Below are 26,205 nucleotides of genomic sequence, written 5' to 3' on the forward strand. Positions count from 1 at the left end.
GCTACAGGAAAAGTCAGGGACTGGATTCATCCTGAGGGGAACATGACTGTCTGAACCAAAGAGGTGGACTGACTCCCTAACACCGTCATAGCACTAGTTGATGGGCCTTGCTCATTGAGTTTGTTTGCATCACCGTGGACTCAGAGCAGGACTGGATGAAGGACTGGGAGCAGGACTGGATGAAGGACTGAGAGCAGGACTGGATGAAGGACTCAGAGCAGGACTGAGAGCAGGACTGGATGAAGGACTGGATGAAGGACTGAGAGGAACCACAGACAACAGAATGGCTTGTGTTTTCTCTGTTTTGTTTATTGGTTGGTCTGGTCATATCTTCCAAGAGATTATATACACAAATTAGTAAAACAAGAAGAGTTATCCAAAACGTACACATTCAAAAAAAGACCCTTTTGAAAAAAGACTTTAATATAAGTGTGTTTTCACGTGCACAAAAAAAAATATCAGTGAATTATATTTTTTCCATTTCTTTTTCTTACTTAATCTTTTCTTACTTACATTTTTAAAGCTAAAAAAAAGAAGAAACGTGTCCACACTCTTATTTTAAGATCAGTTTCCAGTTAGAAAAGAACAGGTGCAGTGTATTAATAGCTACAGCAGACGAAATACAAAAATGAAAGTCTCCCTGGGTCTGTTCCAAAAACCAGAGAGTGGTACAAAAAGTTGCCCTTTTTCTTGCTACTTTATACTTAAACTGACTGTATGTATGTATGTATGTATGTATATTAAAATAAATGTTCAGGCTATGCTTACTATGATTTTGATTAAAATAATTTAGTAATCAGAACTCAGAGTCTGAATTTTAACTAGTTATTTTCTGAAAAGATAGCATGAATAACAAAGATCCCCAAACACAAAGTGGAAAAATACTCTTCACCTTTTTTTCACAATCACTGAATAATCATCAAACAGCTTCACATTTCACTCCTCTCACTCACTCAAACTAACCTGAAGTAAAGGACAGAAACAAAGAAGTGAAGATTAAAAACACAATCTCACTGCACGCTAGTGACATTAAGAGTATCAGTGAGGCGACGAGGCTTCTTAAGGGAGACAGATCTCGGTCATCACCACAAACGTGTTCTCGAAGTGGCGAATCTTGCGGCAGTTCCGAGCCTCGCGCTTCTGCATGCCTGTAACACGAGCAGAGAGTTAACGTGTTGAAGTTAAATACACACACAAGTCTCAACTAAAGGACTGATTTGCTGTCCCTACCCAGAATCCTGTCTCTGCGCTGCAGCTTGAAGGTCTCCTTGCCGCGGCACAGGTTGTAGATGAAGTAACCCAGCTGGTCGACGTGCTCCAGGCGCTCCGTCACCACCATCTCCTCATGGATCAGGTAAGACTGAGGCAGGTAGGTGCCGGCCTGGACAGAGACATGAACACAGCAAAGTGTTGGCAATCATTGTTGGTTCTTACTTTTAAAAAAACAACAAAAACAAAACAATAATGCAAGAATCTGAGGGACAAGTGTATTGCTGATTCTTGCTCTTTACTGTCTCTCTGTAGGAGGAGAAAAGGAGGAGCCTGTTTACTCGTTAAAACCGGTTGATTTTGGTCCCAGCTTTGTTTATTCAGAGAGGAGCAGTCTGTTACCTTGACGTTGACAAGCAGCTCCAGTAAGTCTTTGGGAGGCATGACGATGGAGGTGTTGAGCGGGATGACGTAGCACTTGTTCAGACTCAGATCCAGGTAGGCGGTCAACCTCTGAGACACAACACAAACATTCACAGAGTAAGAAAACAACTACGGAGCACTGTGTGTTTTTTTCTTCATCATGAACTGCATTTTTGTGAAAATATAAATAGAAGTCTTCAGAATTCAACTGTAATTGTTCACACAGATCCTCTGTTTAGCTTTTCCTACATTCATTTCTGATAAGATGAGGTCATGAGTGATTCAGACAGGAAACAGAAGATCTGTAATTAAAGGCTGGGGGTGGAATCCAGGTATTTGCATGTGTATGTATGTATATGTGCATGTGTTTATATGTGTATGCGTGTGTGTATTTTTTTTCTAGTTCTTTCTTTCTTTCTTTCATTATAAGTTATGTGGTTATAATTTGTGCATTCAACATGGGCCTGTGATATATAATGAATAATATATAATGTTCAAGTATATCAAAATAAATATAAAAAATGATGAGGAACAAAAAGAAAGGCTGGGGGTAGGAGCTTCCTCCTCTTTGTTTCTGCTGACTCAACTATCTCACCCTCTGGAAGTCGTGGACGATGTCAGCAGGGTCTCCGTCATCAAAGTCAGGCACCGGGACGCTGATCAGCTCCACCTGTTCCCTCTCCAGCACTCGGATGGTCTCCTCCAGCTGGCGAAGGCGGAACTGGTTTGGCAGCTCAACATGCACCTACAAACCAGTAAAACCAGTTAATCAACCGGTCGGTCAGTCAGTCAGCTGATTGGATGAGCGGGCAGCTGTTGGTCAGTCACAGCCGCCATTTAATTCATTAAAGTACACATTGCAGTTTTTTGTACAGAGAGATGAGTTTGACATCAGTGAAGTCTTAAAGGGACAGTCTGACAACTCATTATTGGTGTGTGGGACTGTTTCTTGGTTGGGAGCAGTGACTTCCTGGAGTCTCGTCAGTGAGGTTTCTAAAGCATCCACCTACTGCAGTTTCATATATGTTATAGAGACATGAAGGTGGTATTAATCCTCTCACTTAACTCTCAATATTTCCTAAAATGTCAAGCTGTCCCTCTCAATATTTCCTAAAATGTCAAGCTGTCCCTTTAAGATCCTGTACTCTGAAGCCTCTTTTAGCTAAACCATGTGAAATAATCTCTTTCAACACAGTGAAGCTGAGAAAGTTCATAATAGCAGTTTGGTGTTTGGAAGTTTTAGCCCATTAAGTAAAATGTGTTCAACTTTACATCCCAGATAACCATAAAGAAAACGGTGTGTTGTTCCAGGCAGCCGTTGGTTTTCATTCAGCTTTTAAAAGCTTATTAACACAAACTTGTTGGCGTTGTGAAATCCAGCACAGTTTACACTTTATATGTGTGTATTGGATTATATATGGGGTAAGAATGAATGGGAACAGCAGGAGGATACATGAATGTACAGCTTTACAGCATACTGTTTGATAATGGTCCACAAAAAGGTAAAATAAACATGATTTGAACTTTAATAAGGAGTCAAACTCAATAAAATATAGCAGAAATAGATTTGAATGCAGTGATGTGACCAGTTAGTCCATCAGTAACTGACTCTGTGATTAATGGTTAATGATGAATGATGCTGGAGTGACATGACAAACTAAACAGTGGAATGTCAGTGTGATGTGACAGTATTGTTTTTTTGTATCATACCTCCTCTTCCTCACGGATCATGTAGTCCTCCTCACGGTAGTCCACCCCACACACAAACACCTGGCCCTCCTGCACACGAGAAGGAGGGAAAGTCAGGATATTATTAATCTGTGTGCTCTGGATTTTTTTATGAATGGCTCTGTCGTGTTTGTGTTGAACATTTGCACATGGGTGACATGACAGAGTGTACTGACAGTGGATTCACACACACACACACACACACACACAGACACACACACACACACACACACACACACACACACACACACACACACACACACACACACACACACACACACACACACACACACACACACACACACACACACACACACACACACAGCAGTACTACATAACCCTGTGCAGGTAGTGTAGGTGGAGTCAGCAGCCGATATAAACCCGGCTCACAGTGTGAACCTGCACCAACCTGTCAGGCTGTTCACGTCTGATCCTGCAGGATGTCATTTACATTTCTTTTTGCTGTGTCACTGTGCTTTGACTGCAGAGGAGAACTTATGTGTTTGTTTTCTCTTTGAAAATAAAACGTGTGAAAATGCAGCTGACAGGTGAACCGACTCTGACCACAACATATAAAGTGTTAACCTGTTAAAGCATTACTGAATTGTATCTCATGTATTCTGATGCTTTCACACCTAACATGTCTGTTTGCTCATTTCATGTTTCCTTTAGACTGAAGTGAAATCCATCAGTCCAATTGTGAACAACCTTTGAACAACACACTGGCTAAAAAGCTCATCTGTGGTATAAATGCAAAGTGTACCAACCATAGAACTATATCATAAATATCTCATCTATCATGATCCTGAACTGTTCACTATAATTATCCACCTATCCTACAATGATGTAATTGGATCAATGATGTGATGCAACCCAGTGTCAACTGGTATAAGCCTTAGTTTTTCATAAAAATTAAAGTTAAAAATGTTTTAACAAACCTGATGCTGCTTTTAAAACTATCTTTTCACCCTCATTGTCACTGACCCAACTATCAACATAATCATGTCTATATGGACTTATCATATGATACATGGACGTGACTTTGATCATTTTTTGACCTCAGTATTGCAAGTAACAAGTGTCCTCCATTCCTCACTGTGTACGTCCTGATTGGAGATTGTAGAAGAATTAAAGGTAAATAACTCTGTCCCCAACCATAATGGCGGTCTGCCCACTCTTGTATTATCTTTCATAATTATATTATCATTATATCAGTGGTATAAAATGATCTTCAAATGACAATAATATTGTTTATCTCGATTATTTCTGAGATGATATATCGTCCAACAGAAGTAGTTATCATGGCAGGTCTATTCATGAAGCAATGTAATGAGTGATTTTAAAGCTACTTTAAAGGAGTCAATCAGGAAGTCAGAAGCAGTTACAACCAGGGTTATTATAGTTCACTAAAACTAAGACCAAGCAGTAAAGACTAGCAGTGAAGAAATCATTTAGTTAACTGAAAGAAAAAGAAAAAAAAACAATGAACAAAGCAAAACTAACTAAAACTAAAGTGAATAACAGATAAAATCAGCTTAGTTTTAGTTTTCTTTTCATTGTCTCCATTGTGACTGTATTGTATCAGTAATGGGCTAGTACCAGTAGAGAGAACACAAACACAGTGTCTTTACTTAGTGTCCTTACTTCATCACGTGTTAAACTTACTAAAACTAAACTGAAATAAAAAAGAAAATTGAAAAACTAAATACAAATAAAAACTAATGAAAATTTCAAAACTATAATAACCCTGGTTAGAACACAGACTGATAATGTAAAGTTTTTGGGCCTCAAACCTGATTTTAATAATGTGTATCAGATAATAGCAATCTAATATGTATCTGACACACTGCAGTAACACATCGGATTCCCTGGTTCAAAGCATCATTTACTGATCTGATAGGAATTCAAACTTCAACTGTAAGAAAGTGATGAGGTCACCTAGAGAGAAGACGTATGACTCTGTAGGAGTAATGGGAAGTACAAACACCATGGTGATGATACAGAGTGGAGGATTCATGAACATGAGCTATGAATGATTTAAACTGAGAAACATTTCAACTTTTAAATAGAAGTGACTGAATGTTGGGTACTTTCCTCTGTGCTGTTTAGGAGGATTCTATCAAATACACATTCATTTAAATATGCATGATACAGTCTGGGACATCTAGTAGTATTTCAGTGCTGCAGGACTTGCTGTCAGTAAGATTGGTGATGATGCAGGATGACATCACCATAACTGTCAGATGAACACGTTACCTGTCACTTTATATGACTGCATGCAGCTCTCGGTTTATCTATAATATGTTGAAGAAGATTAACTGGATACATTGACAGGCTGATTTTAATTGTACATAAAGGAACATCAGTGTTTATAATGTCTGATAAGATATGATATTCAAGTAATAGAAAGCCAAAGATAAATGTTTGAGATATTTTATTACCATAATTGCTATGTGTATTGCCAACAGAGAGCGAACGTGTGCTAATGTGTCACAGATCAGCTGACTGCTGCAGAACACACTGGAGTGTGTGTTAGTGTGTGCGTGTATGTGCGTGAGTGTGTGTGTGTGTGTGTTACGTGTCTTCATGACTTAATGATAATATATATTTTTAACCCTTACATACTGTTCGGGTCAAATCTGGCCCATTTTGACATTTGACAGTAATTAAAAACAACCTAAACTACATCCTTGAAGTCTGAAATTTGATGACTTTTCATCAAAAGTGGCTCAGAATGTTCAAAAAATGCCAATATTTTAAAATGATGTATTTTTGTGCAGCTGGTATACATTTTTGCACATAGAAGTAGTTAAAGGTTACTGTTAAACCTACCATTCAAATGTTATTGCATCCTTTACTTTCAGTAAATAACATAAATAATTATTGCTGTTATATTCTCATTTTAGATAAGATAAGATCATAATATAGTGTGATTGTATTTTCACTGTAATAGTGTCAAATCTAAAGAAGACATGAATGCAAAATATATATGTGGTACTAATCACAAAGGAATATGACCAGTATGTAAGGGTTAATGAGGTTTTCCTACTTCTCCATAGTAATCCATGGGTTCCACTTTGTCTTCGACTCTCTATAGATGGAAACAAAAGATATAAGTATAAACTAAATAAATGAATACATGGAAATTAAACAGTCACTGATGCACAGCAACTTCCTTTAAATGTACTTGTCAATTATATTATTTTGTCTTTAAAGAAGAACCTCACTTACCAGCCAGATATTATTAAATGAATAATAATAATATCACTAATAAAACTGTCAATGTAGTTCATTGTTGTAGTTGCAGTAGTAGTGGGGGCCCATATATTGCTCTCTGAATCTTTAATTCCTCTATCATTGTAATCCACATGAGCCTAAAAGTCGGAGTGAGCCTCTAATGTACAGTATATTTATCACCATGCTCACCTCCAGGACGTAGTAGCGGTACAGGTAGGCTCCTCCAACCACCATCCCAGACAGCATGAGGGCCAGACCCAGACACATGCACCAGCACCAGGCCCGAGACTGGTGACGCACGGCAAACACTGCCTCAGGATCCTGTGGGGGGGTGGGGGGGAGAGAAAATGTCTGATCAGATATGATGAGGTTTGGAATGTTTCCACCATATTTACACATTGAGGAATGAGACAGGCCCAACATGTCAACTCATCATCATCATCATCATCATCATCATCATCATCATCATCATCATCATCATCAGGTCACCACTGTTAACTACACAAGTATCCATTCATTCGATGATTTTGACGGCTCCTCTTTTCTTAACATATTATAAAAACAGTTGTTCTTCTCTAGAGGTGATTTCATGCTGCACTAGTCCAATCATAAAAGCTCCTCACTAAATATAATCCCACCTTGCTCCCCAAATCCAGCTGCTTTTCTCTCCATAACTAATAGTCAGGATTGATCTTTGAGGTTTAATGTTTTAACTCAGCATCCTGTTTAAAAAGGAAACACATTGACTTGTGGTGTGGTGTGTGTGTGTCTCATCATTCACTTCTCCTGCTTCCTCAGGAGTAGAATGAGGTTAAATAATGAAGACCTTGCTTCACAGCCCCAAATAAAAGAAACGTATACAGTTATAAGCTTGTTTAAATCAACTGTTCACCATTCTGTATTTACACTATCATACAAAACTGTTTTATTTACTGTAGAAATATCCAATTCTTAGAGAGAATTCTGAAAGTCCCACAAAGAAGGAAAACGATGACAATGAGGTGTAGTGAGTGAGTGGATGAAGGCCTAACCCTAACCTGCTGGCTGTCACCTGCACTGTTTATGTAAAAACACTCACTGCATCATTAACCTCATATCAACAGCAAGAAAGTCACATTCTGCCAAATCTTTGCAATCAAACATACTGCAGGTGTTTCCAGGTGTTTCTGTGAGCAGCCCTGACAGCAGCATGCAGAGATCATTCTAACCAGCAAACAGCTACAACACTAAAGCAGGTAGATTAACTCCAGCAGAGTGAATGTGACACTGATAGTTATGTAGCTTTTTAACACACTGCTAATGATGTCACTTACAGTCATGCCTCCATCAATCTGAGAACTGAACTCTTTGAAATCATGATTTCCATATCAAAACAAACAAACAAACGGGTGTTCTCTCCGCTGGCAGCCAATCACAACGGCCCGCCGTGAGCACAGCGCCGGATCAATACAGAGCAGCCGGTCCTGCCAGGACCCTGGCTACTCTCAAGAGTCATGACAACCACAGGCCACACTGTGGTGTGAGCCTAGAGTGTGTGTGCAAGTGTGTGTGAGTGTGTTTGAAAACAAGGCTCTGTTTAGTTGAGATGAAGGAGGCTCCACACACACAGCAACACAGTGACTCATCACCATGCAAATCAGACAGACAGACACAGACTAACAGAAATACTGAAAATCAATAAAGAATTTAGACTGAAAGACAAATTTTAACTTGGACTTTATTACTTACTAGTACACAATTTGTATATTTCATTTTTTAATGACTTGTATAATAGTTGTGCACTTGAATGTCTGCTTGCCATTATGTTTCATATAATCCTGCTGTCAGAGCTAGTTATTAATAGTTAATAATAATCCATTGCAGAGGCAGCTGTAATAGGACAACACACAGACACATTTATATAGTGTTACATTAACAAGCCCAGGATGAAACTGAATTTAACACTCCTGCTTTAGGCTGTGGCTACCCTGTGACTGACAAGTTGTTACCACGGCGACAACATTGGTTATGTATGTTAAAACTGAAACCCCAGATCAGAACAGGAGTATAAGTGTAGCTGTTACATAAAACAGTGTTGTTCAGCTGTTCAGGTTTTACAGGAAGTGTTTTGTTTCAAGACTGTAAATGCACCATGCTAACCCAGCTAGCAGCTAGCATTAAAGGTCAGCTTTACCCTTTTGTCCACAAGTCCAACATGGTGATGCCCAAACTGCCAAACTGGAGGCTAACAAACTAGAGTCCACAGAGCAGCGGGTGACGTCACGGTGACTACGTCTGTTATTTTTTACAGTCTATGCTTGAGACTTTGAGCTGAGCTGAATGACAGGAAAAGAGGATTGAGGGTAAATATTGAAGAAGCTGGAGCTTATCAGCAGACAAACATGAGTCTGTGGACTTTGGCCAAGCAGATGAAGGCACGGCTTCTTCCAGAAAACTCTGCTGTCTTCTCCTCCTGCTCCAAAACAAAACACTTCCTCTGACTGAGAGAAACTGTCTGAGGTCAATGTGAAGATAAAACAATAATCATTTCTCAGTTTCAAGTTTTGACTTCATGTTAACTAAAAACTAAAGCTGTGGCTTCAACGAAGAAACTGAAGAAACTCTTCCCTTGAATTGAAGATATGTATTTAAAACAAAGAGTTATTTCTGTGGATGTTGTGTCACAGTCAGCACACATTCCTGACATCAGCAAATAACAGCTGACCTCCAGTTTAACATTCACATTCCAGCCTTGTGTTTGGTCAGTAAAGCTATACCATCTGAGGAAAATGCACTTCAGCCTGTCCACAGATTTTACAGCGTGATGAATGTGGGACATGAGTCAGCTTTTTCTGGTCAGAAGTAAAGACAAAACATCTTGAAACAGGAAGACACTGCAGCAGATAACACAGACACAGTTCAGTGACCGCCACCTCTTCCTCACACACAACACAAGTTACCGACAGCACGTAAAAACTGACAGTTGTGCAACAGTTGTAAGGGAAGCTGTAAGCACGCTGAGCAAGAATAACGTTAGAAAAAGAGGAACCAAACAACAGTTTGTTGAAACCAGCTGAGACTAAAAAATGAGAAAAACAAGAGGAAGTGGCTTTAATGAGAACTGCTAACGTTCATGGTGTCAGCAGTGTGTGTGTGTGTGTGTGTGTGTGTGTGTGTGTGTGTGTGTGTGTGTGTGTGTGTGTGTGTGTGTGTGTGTGTGTGTGTGTGTGTGTGTGTGACAGCTCACTGGCTCATAGCAACAGTAAAAGGGAACTTTTCCTCAGGCTTTTCTGCATCAGCTGTAAAGCTGAGGTCACCTCTGCTGACCAGAGCTTTGTAACTGTCACTGAAGTCTTTTTACTTTAAGGAGAGAAAAGATGAACTGATGAAAAACAGGACAGGAAGAGAAGAGGATGTGTCCACTTAATGAACAGAAGAGAATATTAAACAGCTCACTTTGATTTAAAGACTTTGTGGTCCTGAATTTGGACTGACAGGTTTTGTACGTTCAGCAGTAAACATAAGCCACTAAACAGCCTTTCATGATTTTCATCATTAGTTGATTAATCAGCTTATTATTTTTAGGTGGGTCAGTTGTGGCTCGTCGACCAATCAGAAGGTTGAAGTCATCTCTGGCTCTGGAAAAACATACAAACTTTTTTTTATTTTTATTTTTATCTTTCTGCTATTTTAAAGGCTTAACAATGACTTAACCCTAACGTACTGTTCAGGGTCAAATTTGACCCATTTTCACAATTGAGATATTAAAATATGTATTAAAAAAATTATAATTATATATTTGTTTTTTTTTGTTTTGTTTTTTTTGCCTGAAATTGGATGAATTTAACATACAAAGAAGGAAATATATTCATAATCATCCAGAATGTCAAAAATATTCATTCTTCACATTTAATATCATTTGTTGAAATAGTTTTTCCTGTCTTATGAAACATTGGACCATTATATGTTGTTTTTATATAGTTTTCTCCTCATAAAAACAAAACATTAACTTTTTCTGCTCTCTGAAAGCTTCATTAAGGATTAATCTCACATTTATCTGTGAGAAGTTTGTTATTGAGACTAATTGTGAGGACATCAATAACAGAATATGAATAGTATGTGATCACTGATGGAAATCTGTCTATACATTTTATGCCCAGATCATTTCATCATTAGTCCAGAAATGTTTTGTAGCACCCAGAAATCCCAGACTGTGTCTGAGCTCATGTTCTGAAACACAGTTTGACTGTTGAGCTGGAAAAGCTGTAGTAGAAGAAGAAGAGGCGTGTTTTAGGTTAGTAAGTCTGGGCGTTCTTAGAGGTGATGAGTCATGCTGTCAGTTTGACATTGTCCATAGTTCCCTGACTGGTTGGAGACATGTCTTCAGGGCTGTATGAAGGTTTGTTAACTGAGTTATTAAGATGTGAGCAGACATTACAAAGCTGCTTGATGGAATGTGTCTCTGTTAGACTCAGTGATCAGAAGAAAAGAGTCTGTGGATTCAACTCATGTCATTTTTCTAAATTGTCATGAAGTGATCTTTTATATTTCACAACAGGCCGCAGCTCTTCACTAACAAGACACAACAGGCCCTCAGACCAACGTTTCATAACTAACACACACACACACACACACACACACACACACACACACACACACACACACACACACACACACCCTCATTAACACCCACATATGTCAACACGGCTAACACAGTGAAGAATGCAGACTTAGACATCATAAAGCAGGAACAACATGTACACACTCACACTGCAGCTCAGTATCACTGACATTATGAAAAAGTAATTAAAGAGTATAAAAACATCTTGCACAGTCATGTCCTGTTGCAACAGCAGTAACCAGGTCTGTTTACTGTAAATCCATCAATACTCCTCTAATGCTGACTTTATGTTGGAGGAGTGCCTCTCTGGTTTTTGGAGGGGTTGACAATAACTGTAGACATTCTAAATAAAGCAGCATGTTTCATACAGGTGTCAGAGAAGTGATTCTTAACAGTTAATCAATCACATGATCAATAGTTGGTGGAAGACATTTGCAGTGTGTGGCTGCTGTGGGGAGGATGGAGGCTGCTGAGGTGACTGTGTGTGTGTGTGTGTGTGTGTGTGTGTGTGTGTGTGTGTGTGTGTGTGTGTGTGTGTGTGTGTGTGTGTGTGTGTGTGTGTGTGTGTGTGTGTGTGTGTGTGTGTGTGTGTGTGTCTCTCAAACACAACTAACAAATGTTTTCCACTAAATAACGTCAGACTCTCATATGGTTTGAGGGCCATTATGTCAGTGTCATCAGATTAAAGTGGTGCATACTGAGGGATTGATCGAACAAGAACACTGTGTCAATATATATATATATATATATATATATATATATATATATATATATATATATATATATATATATATATATATATATATATATATATATATAACATATGTTACTCTACTGTTTAGCTCAAATATGAGGACGTTTTTGAGGTGGCCGCCTTTTTTTCCTATCACCCAACTTGCATATGTTGCTCAGCCCTACATCACTTTCTTTAGATTTATTTTGTGCTTTTCTGCCTTTATTGAGACAGTAGTTGGCAGAGAGGCTGACAGGAAAGAGAGAGAGAGAGAGAGAGAGACAGAGAGAGAGAGACAGAGAGAGAGAGAGAGAGAGAAGACCTGCAGCATAGGTCCCTGGCTGTATTCAAACCAGGGATGCTGCCATTATGTTTGTCCTTCTGATTGATTGTAGTGTCCAGAGTCATGTTGGGCTACACACACTGATAACGTTCCTTGGATCCAGCCTAAGACAGAGACAATCAAGTGGTGCAGTGAATACACCAGCTCCCCCATTCACTTGAATGTGGGTAGTACATTTAGGCTGCAGCCACAGTGACGCTGTACCAGTGGTGAGAAAGTTGATCCAGAGTTAAGTTGTGGAGAAATGCAACCTAATGTCATGCTGCAGTGATCAATGACAGCTGTTCAGGAGGAGCGGAGGACATTTCTCTTTGTTTGATAACACTAAAAGTAAAGTTAGGCTTTGTGTCAGCTAGTAATAAGAATGTATCTAAACTCCATTTTAATAATACCATATTATGTATAGAAAGTTTTTACATTATATAAAAATGATTCTTTATAATCTTACACATCAACGTTTGCTTTGAAACACAGTTTGTCACCATGTTGAATTCTGCTCTCTGTTCCTCTGTTACTAATTCAGTAGTTACTTTAGTTGTCATAGTGACCGTCTCATTATGTTCATCACTGACTGTTCTGAGCTGTTTGATTTCACTAAGACAAAAGTCTCTCCTCTAGTCAGGACTGAATCAATGTTCTCATGTTGAATCAGTGTGTTAATGCACAATACTGAACTATGAAGCTCATCAGGGTGCTGAGCATCAGTCCAGCTCAGAGCAGCTTGTGTTAGTGTCTGTGAGACAGAGCAGTATCAGTGTCCAGCACAGAATTAAGTTTCAGTGACACATGAAACTCCATCCTCCTCTATGAGCTGCACTCACTGCTGTGAACTCTGAACTGCTGCTTCACTTAGATGGCATAGACACTACACAGTAACCTGGCACACACTCAACTTGACCCAACCAAACACTTTCTCATGTGTGACATGCACACAAGCTTATAAGAGTTGAAAAAACCAGACATTTCAACTCAAATCACATAAAAAGAATGAAAGTGAATCTAAAATATTTAGTCAAAACTAACTGAAACCTGACTGACCTAAAATCCTAAACCACCAGTTCAGTTTGGAAGAATTATTTTACAAATGAAGCAAAAACTAAAACTTAAGTGGAAAAGTTTCATCAGTTCAAGTGAAACAAGTTTCAAAATAACTCCTTCATAATAAAAAGAGAAGTTAAAACAGCTGTGTGGTAGCTGTAAATCTACCTGTGTGCATTATATTATGAGGGAGTTCTATGTGTTAGGTTATGAGGAGCAGTAACTGTGCAGCACTGGGTGAAGGGTGTGAGGGGGGGAGGTCATCCTCTGCTCCTCTAATCTTCCCTCTAGTGGAGTTTTAGAGCTCGGCCCTGTGGGAGGCAGCTAAAGCTCCCGGCTGAGTCTCTGTCTTACTGATTAGTTCTTAATCCTTTTCAAGAGGTCCACGTGCCTCAGACCACACTCACACTACACACAGACACAGAGAGCAGAGGAGAAGCTTTGACCTGTCATATTGTCATTATCACTGTATCTCTAGTTTCAGTGACTACAAAGTGAAACAAAAAGGTGGATGTAAGTCGACCACTGAAAAAATGCAGCCACCAGCAAAGCTTGGTGTAGCTGAGTGATTTGCATAAAGGAAGTGGCAGCCACATATGAAAATACTTTCCATTTATTTCTATCTAAACCAACAGCTGATAGAACAAGCCCCCACTAGTTTGCACCATTATTCAATATAATCATTATCATTAATCTGACTATTACTCTCTACATGAATCATTTGGGCTGGACTAAACTACTGAGAGGCCAGTAATAGAGAGTGTTTGTCATTCTGCATTAACTAATCAACTCAACAGCGAAGCTTTTAGCTCTCACTGAGTCATTATGTAGTTTAGTTAGTGCTGCACAGAGCACTGATGGAGACCTAGTGACTGCCTGCTCTGTTTTAATGCAGTGAAGTCAGGTAAAGTAGTTCTGAAGCAGACACTGGTACGACCTCCTCTCCTCTACTGCACAGTGTCATCAACTGTTTAGCTGACAGTGCTCAAGTCCTGCAGCCAGCAGCACAGACACCTTTCATTCCTCTCACTGTGTGACAGGTAATGAACTTCCCATTCATTTAAATGGGGGCAGTGTGTCCTCAGGATGGAGACCGCATTGGGCTCAGCAACAAACTGCAGCAATAAAGTTAAACCAGGCTCAACTTTTGCCAGAATGCATTTTGATGTCATTAGACAAGGTGCTGCATTGACTACATCACAGAAGATAACGATCAAACAAGAAGCTTGATTACCACAACCATATGTAACATTGTAGCATTCCCGTTTACCGAGGAGCTGTGAAGATGAAGAGACTCATCATCACTGCAGTGATCTTCACAGAGTTGTACCTCTGTCATGAGGGGAAACAAACACATAAATGACTGTGAACTGGCCTGGTGTTATATCAGGCTCCAAGTCTAAGTTTCTGGTTAGTATTTCTACTTGAGTTATGATCAGATAGGTCACACACTCACACCTCTGTGGAAGTCTGTGTAGAGCCTGATTTGGTCTAATCAATCAATCATCAACAAAAGTCATCTCAAGACACTTTACACATAGAGCAGGTTCTAAACCGTACTCTTCAGGTTTAATTCTAAAGAGACCCAACATTCACACATGAGCAGCACTTGAAAAAACTCCCTTTTAACAGGAAGAAACGTCAGGCAGAACCAGGCGGCCATCTGCCTCGACCAGTTGGGGTCTAACACAACCTAAATGTGTTACTTTTTGAACAGAACATATTTGAGCATGTAAAACCAACTGGCAGCTCAAAGTTGCCCACGGTGGGGCTGAAGACTGACCCAAAACTGGGAAATCTTGTTGGCCCTGTGAAAGCTTTGGCTTTAATCCAACCATATGTTAGTATGAGTTGTGCATGGGATGAAGCAAACGAACCTACTGATAAGCTGTGGATTTATCCTGCTATCACTAAACATGGATAACAGACGTATGGAGACTACCTGATGGTCTCTATCTGGGTGTGGAGTCAGATTTGGTGACATGCATTCATGGTGGTCAGTACATTCAGCTCATCAGCTTTTACACTCAACTCACATCAGCTTCAGTAAAAACTGCTTGTATGTGGGAACACAGCAACAAGTGTGTGCATGCAGCTGCTCTTTATCTGAGCATGTAAAAATAGTGTTTGAATGCAGCACGCCTACATTATCAGCACAGTGAGACCACAGCTACACAGCTACTGCTTCCTGTCTGAATCTGCACTCACAGCACACTGCCTCACATTAAATTCACCTCCTATAAACATACATATAACATTCTACACTGTCATCACCAGCCTCAGCAACTCACAGTGATTATTATACTTTCCTTTCTTCATATGACTGATTAGGGTCTCTAACCAACTGCGCCACCTAAATTCATTTGCTGTCGGCCAATCAGGCACCAGTATTTGGAGCACTTCAAATGTATACATTTTTCTTACCATCAGCCATCGGACTGTACAACACCACAGCTCCCAGTAGCTCCCACTCCCACTAATGTATTGTATATTTATGGTTTATTGTATATAGTATTTGGATTGTGTTTTATTGTATATTTTATTTATTCATTTTTATCACTTTTAAAGAATACTGTTGTATCAATTTTGAATTCCCCCCTAGAGGGATCAATAACCCTCTCTTACCCTGTCTGGTTGTCAGTATATTACTCTTAGCTTAGCTGACTTACCTGACTGTTCAGACTATAAATATAACATAATAAACAAACATTGTAAAATAAATGTCAGAGCAGTTCTATTGTGTTTCTTAGCCGATGTTAATATACACAGTGTTTTAATTTTAGTTTAGTGCTCTTATCTACACTGAGCATCTGTTTGTGTTTCCTCTCTGCTGCTGTGTGTGTGCACAATGTGTGTGTGTCTGGGATCAAAAATATTGATCTCATTTGAAGAAAGGAAATATCAAATAAAATGGACTTTTAATGAGTGCTGCCCACCTAACAACACAGTGTGCAGCAGGAGGTTGAACACATCACTTTGGGTTCTGCTTACTTTTGATAGGATTTGGTTCATATTGTTACCGTTCAACTACTTTTGACAGGATTGTTTTGGCATCATTCACCTTTATTTCAGTTACGTTTCAGTGAAGTGCTATGAGTCTTATTCAGCAGGACACTGGTGCACTTGTTTCTAATGAAGCAGAGCTCATTAAGGACTGGATCTATAATAAGTCCAAACACTGACAGCAGGACAGCAGGAAACTAATGATTAATTTACACAAAGTCAAACTGTGTTTAGAAGAGCAGATCAGATGGTGATTAACCCTGATGCTGTTCTGGATCATCTGAGTGCAGCTCATGTTAGAACTAGTGAGAATGTGCAAGAATGAAACCTTGAAAACACATTGTAAGCCTTAGGTCTGAAGAGGTCATTTAGTTGTAATGTTAGTGATTTAATGAGGGGGGGGGGGGGGGGGGGGGGGGTCCCAATATATACATCTACTTTATTACACCTGGCACCAGAGTTCCTGTATGTTTGAAATGAATGAAGCACACTTGAGGGAGAACTCCTGGCTTACTGGGGAAAAAGCTAAACAGAGCATTGAGACGTACTTAGCCTAAATATTTAGCTCTGTCTATTTTCCGTGTCTATTAATGTCTTAGCAAGTGTCTTAAATAACAGCCAGGCTGAGGCTTTAGCTGACTGCAGAGGAGAGGAGGCTGTTCATTACACTTTGTACTGTGTGGTTTTTCCCTTCAATCATCACAGAAAACATCATCTACCTGTGTGGAGACTGATAGTGATCAAACTACACACAAACCACACACAGACACACAGCTGACAGTTGATTGGACAGGAGGATTTCAGACGCTGTTACAACCCTCAGAATGAGTGGGTGCCGAGCGTCTCGCAGCAGGTGGATTCTGAATGTTTCTCTCTCTCTCTCTCACTCACACACACACACACACCACACACACACACACACACACACACACACACACACACACACACACACACACACACACACACACACACACACACACACACAAACACACACACACACACACACACACACACACACACACACACACACACACACAGACAGACAGACAGAGAGAGAGAGAGAGACAGACAGACAGACAGACAGACAGACAGACAGACAGACAGACAGACAGACAGACACACACAGACAGACAGGGTCTCAGACCTGATGTGAACCTTTCCTGTCTACAATGAACAGAGGTTAGTGTGTAAAGCAGCATCACAGTGTGTACTGAAAGCATTCTGTTCTATGATGATAGATCATGGTGTAATTGTGGAGATTGGAATAAATAAAAACTAGTGCTCAACTGATTTATTATTTAACACAAAGTTAACCAACACATGTTTATAAATTAAAGTAAAAATCCCAAACATTCACACACACTGTGGTGTATGTGTACACACGTTTTTTCTATGGTTTTGATATTTTCAGATAGTGCAGGACACTTTTTCAACTACTTTTCTGCACACTGAGTATGTTGTTATTGTTTTACACACACACATACATACAGTACAGTACAGGAGCATTCTGTGTGGAGCACATTTCATCAGTGAGCAGGACAACCATCCTGACCAGACACAGCAGCCACAGAGCTTCTCAGTGTGAAGAGGTGGAATATGATCAGCCACCTGATCTCCCTCTGAGCTGCTCTCTATCTACTGAAGACCAGACTAAACACACACACAGACCACAACAAGCCACAACTGCAGGAGTGAAGGTCAGTGTGTGCTGATGTCTACCAGCCCAAACACTTCAACATGACAATGCTGTATTTGTTCTAGAGCCTCACTGATATATCAGCCAACCAATATATATATATATATATATATATATATATATATATATATATATATATATATATATATATATATATATATATATATATATATATATATATATATATATATATATAGCTATGGGCTAATATGTCCAATATGTACTGATATTTTATTACTTTATGTAGGCAGCATTTAATGTACATATGATCCTTTTTCTTAATTGAAGTTTAACATAACAAATAACAAAACATGTTGTTTTTGTTATTTTTAGTATAAAATGTGAGGGCTGAGTCATACTTCACTAACCTGTGTTCTTTTCTGCAGACATTTTAACTAGAGCCCGACCGATACATTGGTCAGCCCATATTAGGGGCCAATATTGGCCTTTTACAGATATGTATCAGTGTACCACAAAGCTAGCGTTCATCTGTGTTTTATATTGTATTTTAAACTTGTTTTTATTTAGTTTCCTATTTTAAATCTCTTTGAACTCTATCTCTCTCTCTCTCTTCTTATTTGTTTTAATGTTTGTTTTTAACCCATGCTGTTTATTTTAACTTGCTGTACTTGTTTGCTCTTGTTTTATTACTTTAAATGTAAAGCACTTTGAGCTGCATTTTATGTATGAAAGATGCTATAGAAATTAAGTTATTATTATTATTATTATTATGATGATGTTGTCCAATGTGCACCAATATTTACATAGGCAGCATTTTATGTCTATGTGATCCTTTTCCTTCATGCAAATGTATTATACATGTAAATATTTTACTTTCTAATATTGGTATCCGCATCGGCTCCAAAAGTCCAGTATCAGTTGGGCTCTAATTTCAACAGTTAGAAATGATCATGTGTGCATCAGTAGTGGATGTGAGGGTACACACACTCTTTCTAAACACAACTAAAAAGTACGTCTGCTGTGACTAACACTTCTAACCTCAGAAGAGAAAGGTTAAGTTCCCATCACTGAGATAATAGTCTAATCTGAAACTCAGAGGAAACTACCAGCACAGAGTTTGTATGTACAGTAACCACACAGGAAGATGAGGTCAGAGATACAGATCACATAACACAGAAAGACTAGAACAAGTCATGACAACAAATCTCACATCTCTATAAAAACCTGTTTATCAACAACTTCACTTCCTGCTTCTACACTCCACTGACACCTTCTTTTCTTTAATAAAGCACAATATGAACTCTCCTCACACAAACACAGTCAGAATTATACTGACTTCACAGAGAGACAGAGTCAGTGTACAGTATCAACCTGCAACAAACTTCCCGTGAAAGCCTGAAAGAAACGGAGCAGCTCCTTTCCCAACAGGGCGGAGGCAGGAAGAGCTTTCACTCAACTTCACACACACACACACACACACACACACACACACACACACACACACACACACACACACACACACACACACACACACACACACACACACACACACACACACACACACACACCTCATCAGTCAGCATTTTAAAATCCATAACAGCTTCAAAGGGCTGAACGTTCCCCCAGCAGAGAGGATCAGTAATGTCACACAGCTATCAATTATTACATTCCATTATATAAAGTGACTTTTTAAGAGTTTCCCTCAGCAGATCAGCCCTGGATAAACTTTCCCACCGCTTCTCTTGGACCCGCTCATGAAGTGAACTTGTGACTGGAAGCTTCCTCTTTCTCTGTCACACACTGTCCAACTTATTCTGCTACACTCATTTCAACTCCAAACTCTTCATTCCCAACAGATCAGGCTGTCGATTCTTTCCAGAAAGGAGCAGAAAATAAAGAGCTACCAGTGTACCAGATGTAATGTTGGAGGATTAGTGTGGTGGATGATGAATATTTCCACACTTTCTCTTTTACAAGAGTGACGCACTTTCACACAGAGCGACAAGAAGCCAGCTTCCTGTCTAATGTAAACTCACACAAATATGAAAACACACATGAGCTCATGTGATGGAAAGTTTGTATACAGTGCAGAGAACAGGTTTAGACTCTGTTTGAAGGGAAGTCAGGACTATTGTAAATGTTGAGACAGCAAAATGAAAAGTTGAAAGAACACGTGAAACATGAGTGAAACAGTCTATCTATGATCATGAACTAAAACTGATGATGACCTTTGTTTGAGATTCACCTGCATTCTAATGATATGTAAGAGTCATTAAAAACACCGCATTAAAGGATAACTTATATACTGACATGTATTTTACTGTAACCTACAATAATATGGAATGACTGAGTACAAGTACATCATTTGCATAATAAGCTTTAAACTGTATAAGGACAGCAGAACAAGGAAAACAGAAAAAAGGCTGATGAGGAAGTAGCTTAACTCCTCACACACTGTTCAGTAATGTTACTTTTATACTGAAAAGTCCTCATTAAAATGTTACAGTAAGCACAAGTTACTGAAACAGTGACAGTGTATCGATGACTTGGCTCAACCAAACAGTAGAGCTTCCCAACCTGTATTTAAACTGCGTGTTTCTTCCTGCACCGAGCACAAAGCTAAGTTAACGTTAGCTCAGTTAGCCATTTTCTACTTACTTTGTCCTCCTCGGGAATGAGAGTTTCAGCGTCTTTCTTCACATCTTTCTGTGACAACGCGGCGTTAAACGACACCTTCACCATCCTGGAATAAAAAAGTGCCAAACTCCTGCTAGCAGAGAAACAGAACGACAACAAACTGCAGACGACTAGACAGAGAGAATTTGCTCCGAAGTGAAGAAGCCGTACTTCTGCCCGCAACTCAGTCTGATCTGTTGTTGTGATAGCAGAGCCGTCAAGCTACGCACAGGCACACGTTGCTACTTCCGGTTTGAGTCCAACATAAAAGCACAGCTGCTGAAACAGCATTTACTAGCTCTGAGGAAGAAGAGATACTACAGTCAAATACAGTAATGACTCAAATACATAAGTATAAAATGTTGCATGAGTACACAAGTATTATATTTTTTAAATGAAAGTTCTTCTCATTATTATCATCATCATCATCATCATCATCATCATTATTATTATTATTATTATCATTACTACATCTCGTATTAGTATAGAATCTGAATCTACAAGTAACCAGTAGTTGTCACATAAATGTTTTAGAAGTTGTTTTAAAAAGTACAATATTTAACTCTAAAATGTGGTAAAGAAGTACTCCAGTACCTCAAAACTGTAATAAAGTACAGTACTTGAGTGAATAGTTTCATTCATGACTGTCTCTGAATGATGTTAGTGACAGTCAGAGATTATATTCTCACTACCACTATGGATCAGAGGGGAGGTGGTGGAGGAGGTGGAGGACTACAAATACCTTGGAGTGGTGATTGACAACAGACTGGACTGGAAATCTAACAGCGAGGCTGTGTACAAGAAGGGGATGAGCAGACTCTTCTTCCTGAGGAAGCTGAGATCCTTCAACATGTGCAGCAAGATGTTGGAGATCTTCTACCAGTCTGTTGTTTCTTTGCTGTTGTGTGTTGGGGCTGCAGCATCAGAGCCAGCGACACCAACAGACTTGATAAGATCATCAAGAAGGCTGGCTCTGTACTGGGTCTCAGGCAGGAGTCTTTTGAGACCGTGGTGGAGAGGAGGACACTGAATAAACTGTTCTCCATCATGGACAATGACCAGCACCCTCTCCATCATGGACAATGACCAGCACCCTCTCCATCATGGACAATGACCAGCACCCTCTCCATCACACAGAGGACAGACAGCCGAGCACCTTCTCACACAGGCTGCTCCAGCTCCGCTGTCGAAGGGACAGATACAGGAAATCTTTCCTGCCTCATGCCATCACACTGTATAATAACAGCTAAAAAAGCTCTGGTCATAACTTATAGTCACTGCGCACTTTATTTTCTACACACATCGCACATTTACTTTGCACTAAAATCAACACTGCAAATCTGTTGTATATACTTTTTTACATTACACATTACATTTGACATTTTATTTCATTTACTATTGCTATTTTGCTATTTCACTATGTATAGCCTATTCTTTATATTTATATTTTGCTATCTTAGTATGTATAGTTACCGTATTTAGTATAGCCTATTCTTTATATTTTGCTATCTTAGTAGTTACCGTATTTAGTATATCGTAGTATATGAATCGCCACTATGTGTCCGTGTAATGCTGCTGCTACACTGTAATTTCCCAGCTTGGGATCAATAAAGTATATCTATTTATCTATCTATCTATCTATCTATCTATCTATCTATCTATCTATCTATCTATCTATCTATCTATCTATCTATCTATCTATCTATCTATCTATACTGATGTGTTTCTTTAAGCCTTATAACTACATGAACACTTGAGAGTAGACTATTTCACTAGGAAATAATAGAGAATTAGCACTCAGTTCATAAAGTGTTGAATGTCTGCCTTCATCTGTTAGTTTTTTTCTCCTTTGTACTAAATGAGACATCTGTTCCATTTACTTCCATGACATTCTTCTTCAAGGTTTTTGCATGTGTCCCTCACACGAGGCTGGATTACCAACCACAATAAATTAACCCAAGACCACCAAGAGCCCCAGATTGACTTTGTGGCAGATTGAGATACTTTTTTTTTCTTCAGACAACATGGTCACATGAAATCATTTATGGAATGATTTGGTAAATTATAAGGCAGAAATGTGTGTGTTCATTGCCTTTTAAGCACACGCTCTTGTTCATTGGCTGAAATCAGGAGTTTTCTCTCTGTAGGGCCCCTTTTTTTGACCATTTTTGTCCTTTTATTTTGAAGTCAAATTTGCTGATGTTCCGGATATGACCTCCCTGTCTGTTTCTAGCTTGAGGAATCTACAACATAACTTCCGCACCAAATTACCAACTAAACCAACCAAACCTTAGAATACTCTAAGACGAAAGGAAAATACATTGGAACTAAACTGAAAGCAGTAAAACTTCAGACTGGAAGGCGGTGAAGTGGGAATGCCACAGTATAAGAAAAGAAAAGAAAGAAAAAGAAAAGTCAAAGTAAAGTAAAACCCTACATTCAAAATCCTGTTTATGTAACAGTACAGAGGTTTTATTACAAGTAGTAAAATGAACTTAATGTATCAAAAGTGAAAGAACTGGTTCACTTTATGTTATAGATGTCAATAAAGTGGAACAATTGTACTACTTTATATACAGTGAGGTAGTTTAGTTCCAGTTCCCATAGGGGTCAGGCCCCTCCAGAGGGTCACGGGATAATCTGAGGGGTCATGAGATGATTCAAGTGGGAGGAAAAAAGTCCTGCCTCGCTAATTTATAGTCTCTAATCTTTTCTTTTCTGTGAAATATTTGATAAATATTTAAACATATTTAAATAAAACCTTCTAAGAGGTGAAATATCTCTTTGGTGGAAGTGTTAAACAACTCAAAGACATCTCAAACATGACAAAGAGCCCAAACTACACACTGCTTTAAGTTATCACAAACCAAAAATAATGGAAACACAGGTTTAATCTATGATTATACAGTTTATAACAAGCTTTTGTAAACATAGATTATTATTTCAAATCTTAATTTAAATTGAATGAACAAGTGCAGCTGTCAGATAAATGTAGTGGAGTGAAAGTCTAAAGTGGAATAAAATAGCAATAATCAGGTTAAGAACAAGAAGCTCGATGTATTCGAAAAGTACAGTAGTTGAGTTATTATAAAATCATGTGTCACTCAATGCTTTCTTTTCTGAACTTGGCTACATTCATATAATCATAACTACTTCTGTTGCTTTAGAGGAAGCAAACAGATTTCTGTTAAATTTGGGGACGTTTGAGTCAGGTCACATTTCACAACCTGCTGAGACTAAAACTGTCTCTCAGAAAGCACCGGTGACAAAATGAAGAGAAACTGAAGGCTTTTCTCTTCAGGATTTTCTCCTTTTTATTTCATTGTATAGCAGTTGACTCTTACTGAACCTGTTCTGCTTCAGATTAAAAACTGACCCTTTCGTGAAAACAAAATACTTTAAAGACCAAACATCTTGCCTTACTTTATAAAATGAATGATTCAAGAGTTGGCATCATTTTCTTTTCCTTTGAATCTCTAATCTCCTCAAACATTCTTTCTTTTCTTTTTTCAAATTGTGCTCATTTGTAGCTTGACTGGGTGGAAACGTGGGCCTCAGTTTCTCACCACTGTGGTAAAGACTGATATATTTCAACATTTACATTTATGGATGGATTGTCATAACATTTAGTCCAGAGATTCATGTTCCCCAACGGATGACTTTGATGATCGCCTGATTTTTTAAACTGCTGCCAACATGAGGTTGCCATTTGTGATTAATGAAATATCTCCTCAACTATCAGCAAATTATTACTGTGAGTAAAAGTCAAAGTAAAAGGGAGTTAATTAACACCAGAAGATGGCAGCAGTGCAACATTAAGTATCATGCCCATGGACATGCAGACTGGAGGAGCTGGGAATCGAACCTCCGATCTTTCGACTGGTGGCTCTACCTCCTGAACCATAGCGGCCCCAAATCTCAAAAAACCCAAACCACATAAAACCTCAAAGAACAGGAGGTCAAGTATCAGAGACTGCTTCATGTTTTATTCCACTGTTATAAATGTTCAGAATCTAATCAGAAAGAACAAAAGAGAGGAAATAAATCATAGTATAGTATCATGTTTTAATGTCATTTATGTGCTCCTGATTTTTAACAGTGTTCTATAGAATGTACATATACATAGATAATGATAACAAATGATATCAAAGAAAGAAAGAAAGAAAGAAAGAAAGAAAGAAAGAAAGAAAGAAAGAAAGAAAGAAAGAAAGAAAGAAAGAAAGAAAGAAAGAAAGAAAGAAAGAAAGGTGGTTATGGTGATGTGTTCATTTAGCTGTTTCACTTTGAATGAGACAACCTTCTCCTTCAGTACTTTAATAAAGCACAGAGCATCATGTGGGAACGCAGACCCTCTGTGTGTGTGTGTGTGTGTGTGTGTGTGTGTGTGTGCGTGCGTGTGTGTGTGTGTGTGTGTGTGTGTGTGCATGTGTGTGTGTGTGTGTGTGTGTGTGTGTGTGTGTGTGTGTGCGTGTGCGTGTGTGTTTAAACACAGATATCAATCACACATGTCACAAAGACTGTAGAGCAGGGGTGTCAAACATACGGCCCGCGAGCCAGAACAGGCTCACCAAGGGATCCAAGCTGGCCCACTGAATAACTTTACATAGTATGAATATTGCAGAACAATAATTCCAGTTTTTTTGCTGCTTCAGACTTTTGTTCCACTCTGACCAGAATACAGTTATCAGAAGAACCAATGAATACATATTGTGGTCATATCATATTTAAACCATTCATATATTAAACATCAATCAGCAGCTTCTGTGCAAAATAATGTGTAAAAAACTAAAACATGATATTGTTGAAATTGCTCATTTTTCTTGAGACATTTCTAAATAGATGGATTTGTTATAGTTAATAACTCATGAGATCTGCATTCTGAACAAGCTGCTCACATGAGAGTTACTGTCAAAGCTGCTTCTTCCAGTAAACATCCTTATCTGCCGTTATACCCTGCAGACTGTGGCAATCCTGCTCTGACGCACTATTTTAACCTTGGCCTTGCTAAACACTTGAGTAACTTCTCTGCTCACACTGCCACAGACTCACATCTCTTACATACACATTCATACACATTCACTGAGCCCTTCTGTGACATTGATAGTAGGCTAACGTTCTCTCAGTTACAGGTTATATGGTAAGATTCAGAATAATTAAACATAGTGGAAATGAAGTGTGATTACATGTGCAGAAACTGTATTCAAAATAGCTTCCTTCACACATGGCTACCCTTTTACCTCATACCAAAAACAATACATAAAAAAACAATAGCCCCAAAATACAAAAGCATTTCATTCATCATTATGTTTATACTCCAATTTCATATTTGTTTACTGTTATTTTTGAGTTATTTTCAGTTACACATCTATTCTTTATATTTTTCCTAGCCCTAAACATACCTAAAACATACATTCCCCCAAGTCCACAGTGATTCTCTGATTTTAAACATATTCTAATATTTAGGAGCTACAGTCAACCAGAACAGGAAGCACACGTGTTAAAATATGTGAGGAGGACAGGATTAACTGACAGGATTTAAATATAAACGTATATAGTAG

The 26,205-nt window shown here is 38.8% G+C and overlaps 1 protein-coding gene across 2 annotated transcripts; it reads right to left on the reverse strand.

The window, feature by feature from the left end:
• Positions 1 to 284: 284 nt before the first annotated feature.
• Positions 285 to 20,848, reverse strand: itm2bb (integral membrane protein 2Bb). Of its 2 annotated transcripts, XM_062431708.1 has the most exons (8): positions 20,630 to 20,848; positions 6,787 to 6,918; positions 6,410 to 6,451; positions 3,343 to 3,411; positions 2,228 to 2,377; positions 1,612 to 1,722; positions 1,231 to 1,381; positions 285 to 1,148 (listed from the first exon to the last, which is right to left on the reverse strand). In XM_062431708.1, the coding sequence occupies exons 1-8, from the start codon at positions 20,711 to 20,713 to the stop codon at positions 1,060 to 1,062; spliced, it is 828 nt and encodes a 275-aa protein (XP_062287692.1). In that variant the 5' UTR covers positions 20,714 to 20,848; the 3' UTR covers positions 285 to 1,059. The 2 variants fall into 2 exon arrangements, with proteins under 2 accessions (XP_062287692.1, XP_062287693.1); XM_062431709.1 differs by lacking the exon at positions 6,410 to 6,451 and having other exon boundaries at positions 20,630 to 20,847.
• Between the last annotated feature and the right edge of the window lie 5,357 nt (positions 20,849 to 26,205).

Source organism: Scomber scombrus, chromosome 13, assembly GCF_963691925.1.
Source record: "Scomber scombrus chromosome 13, fScoSco1.1, whole genome shotgun sequence".
NCBI lineage: Eukaryota > Metazoa > Chordata > Actinopteri > Scombriformes > Scombridae > Scomber > Scomber scombrus.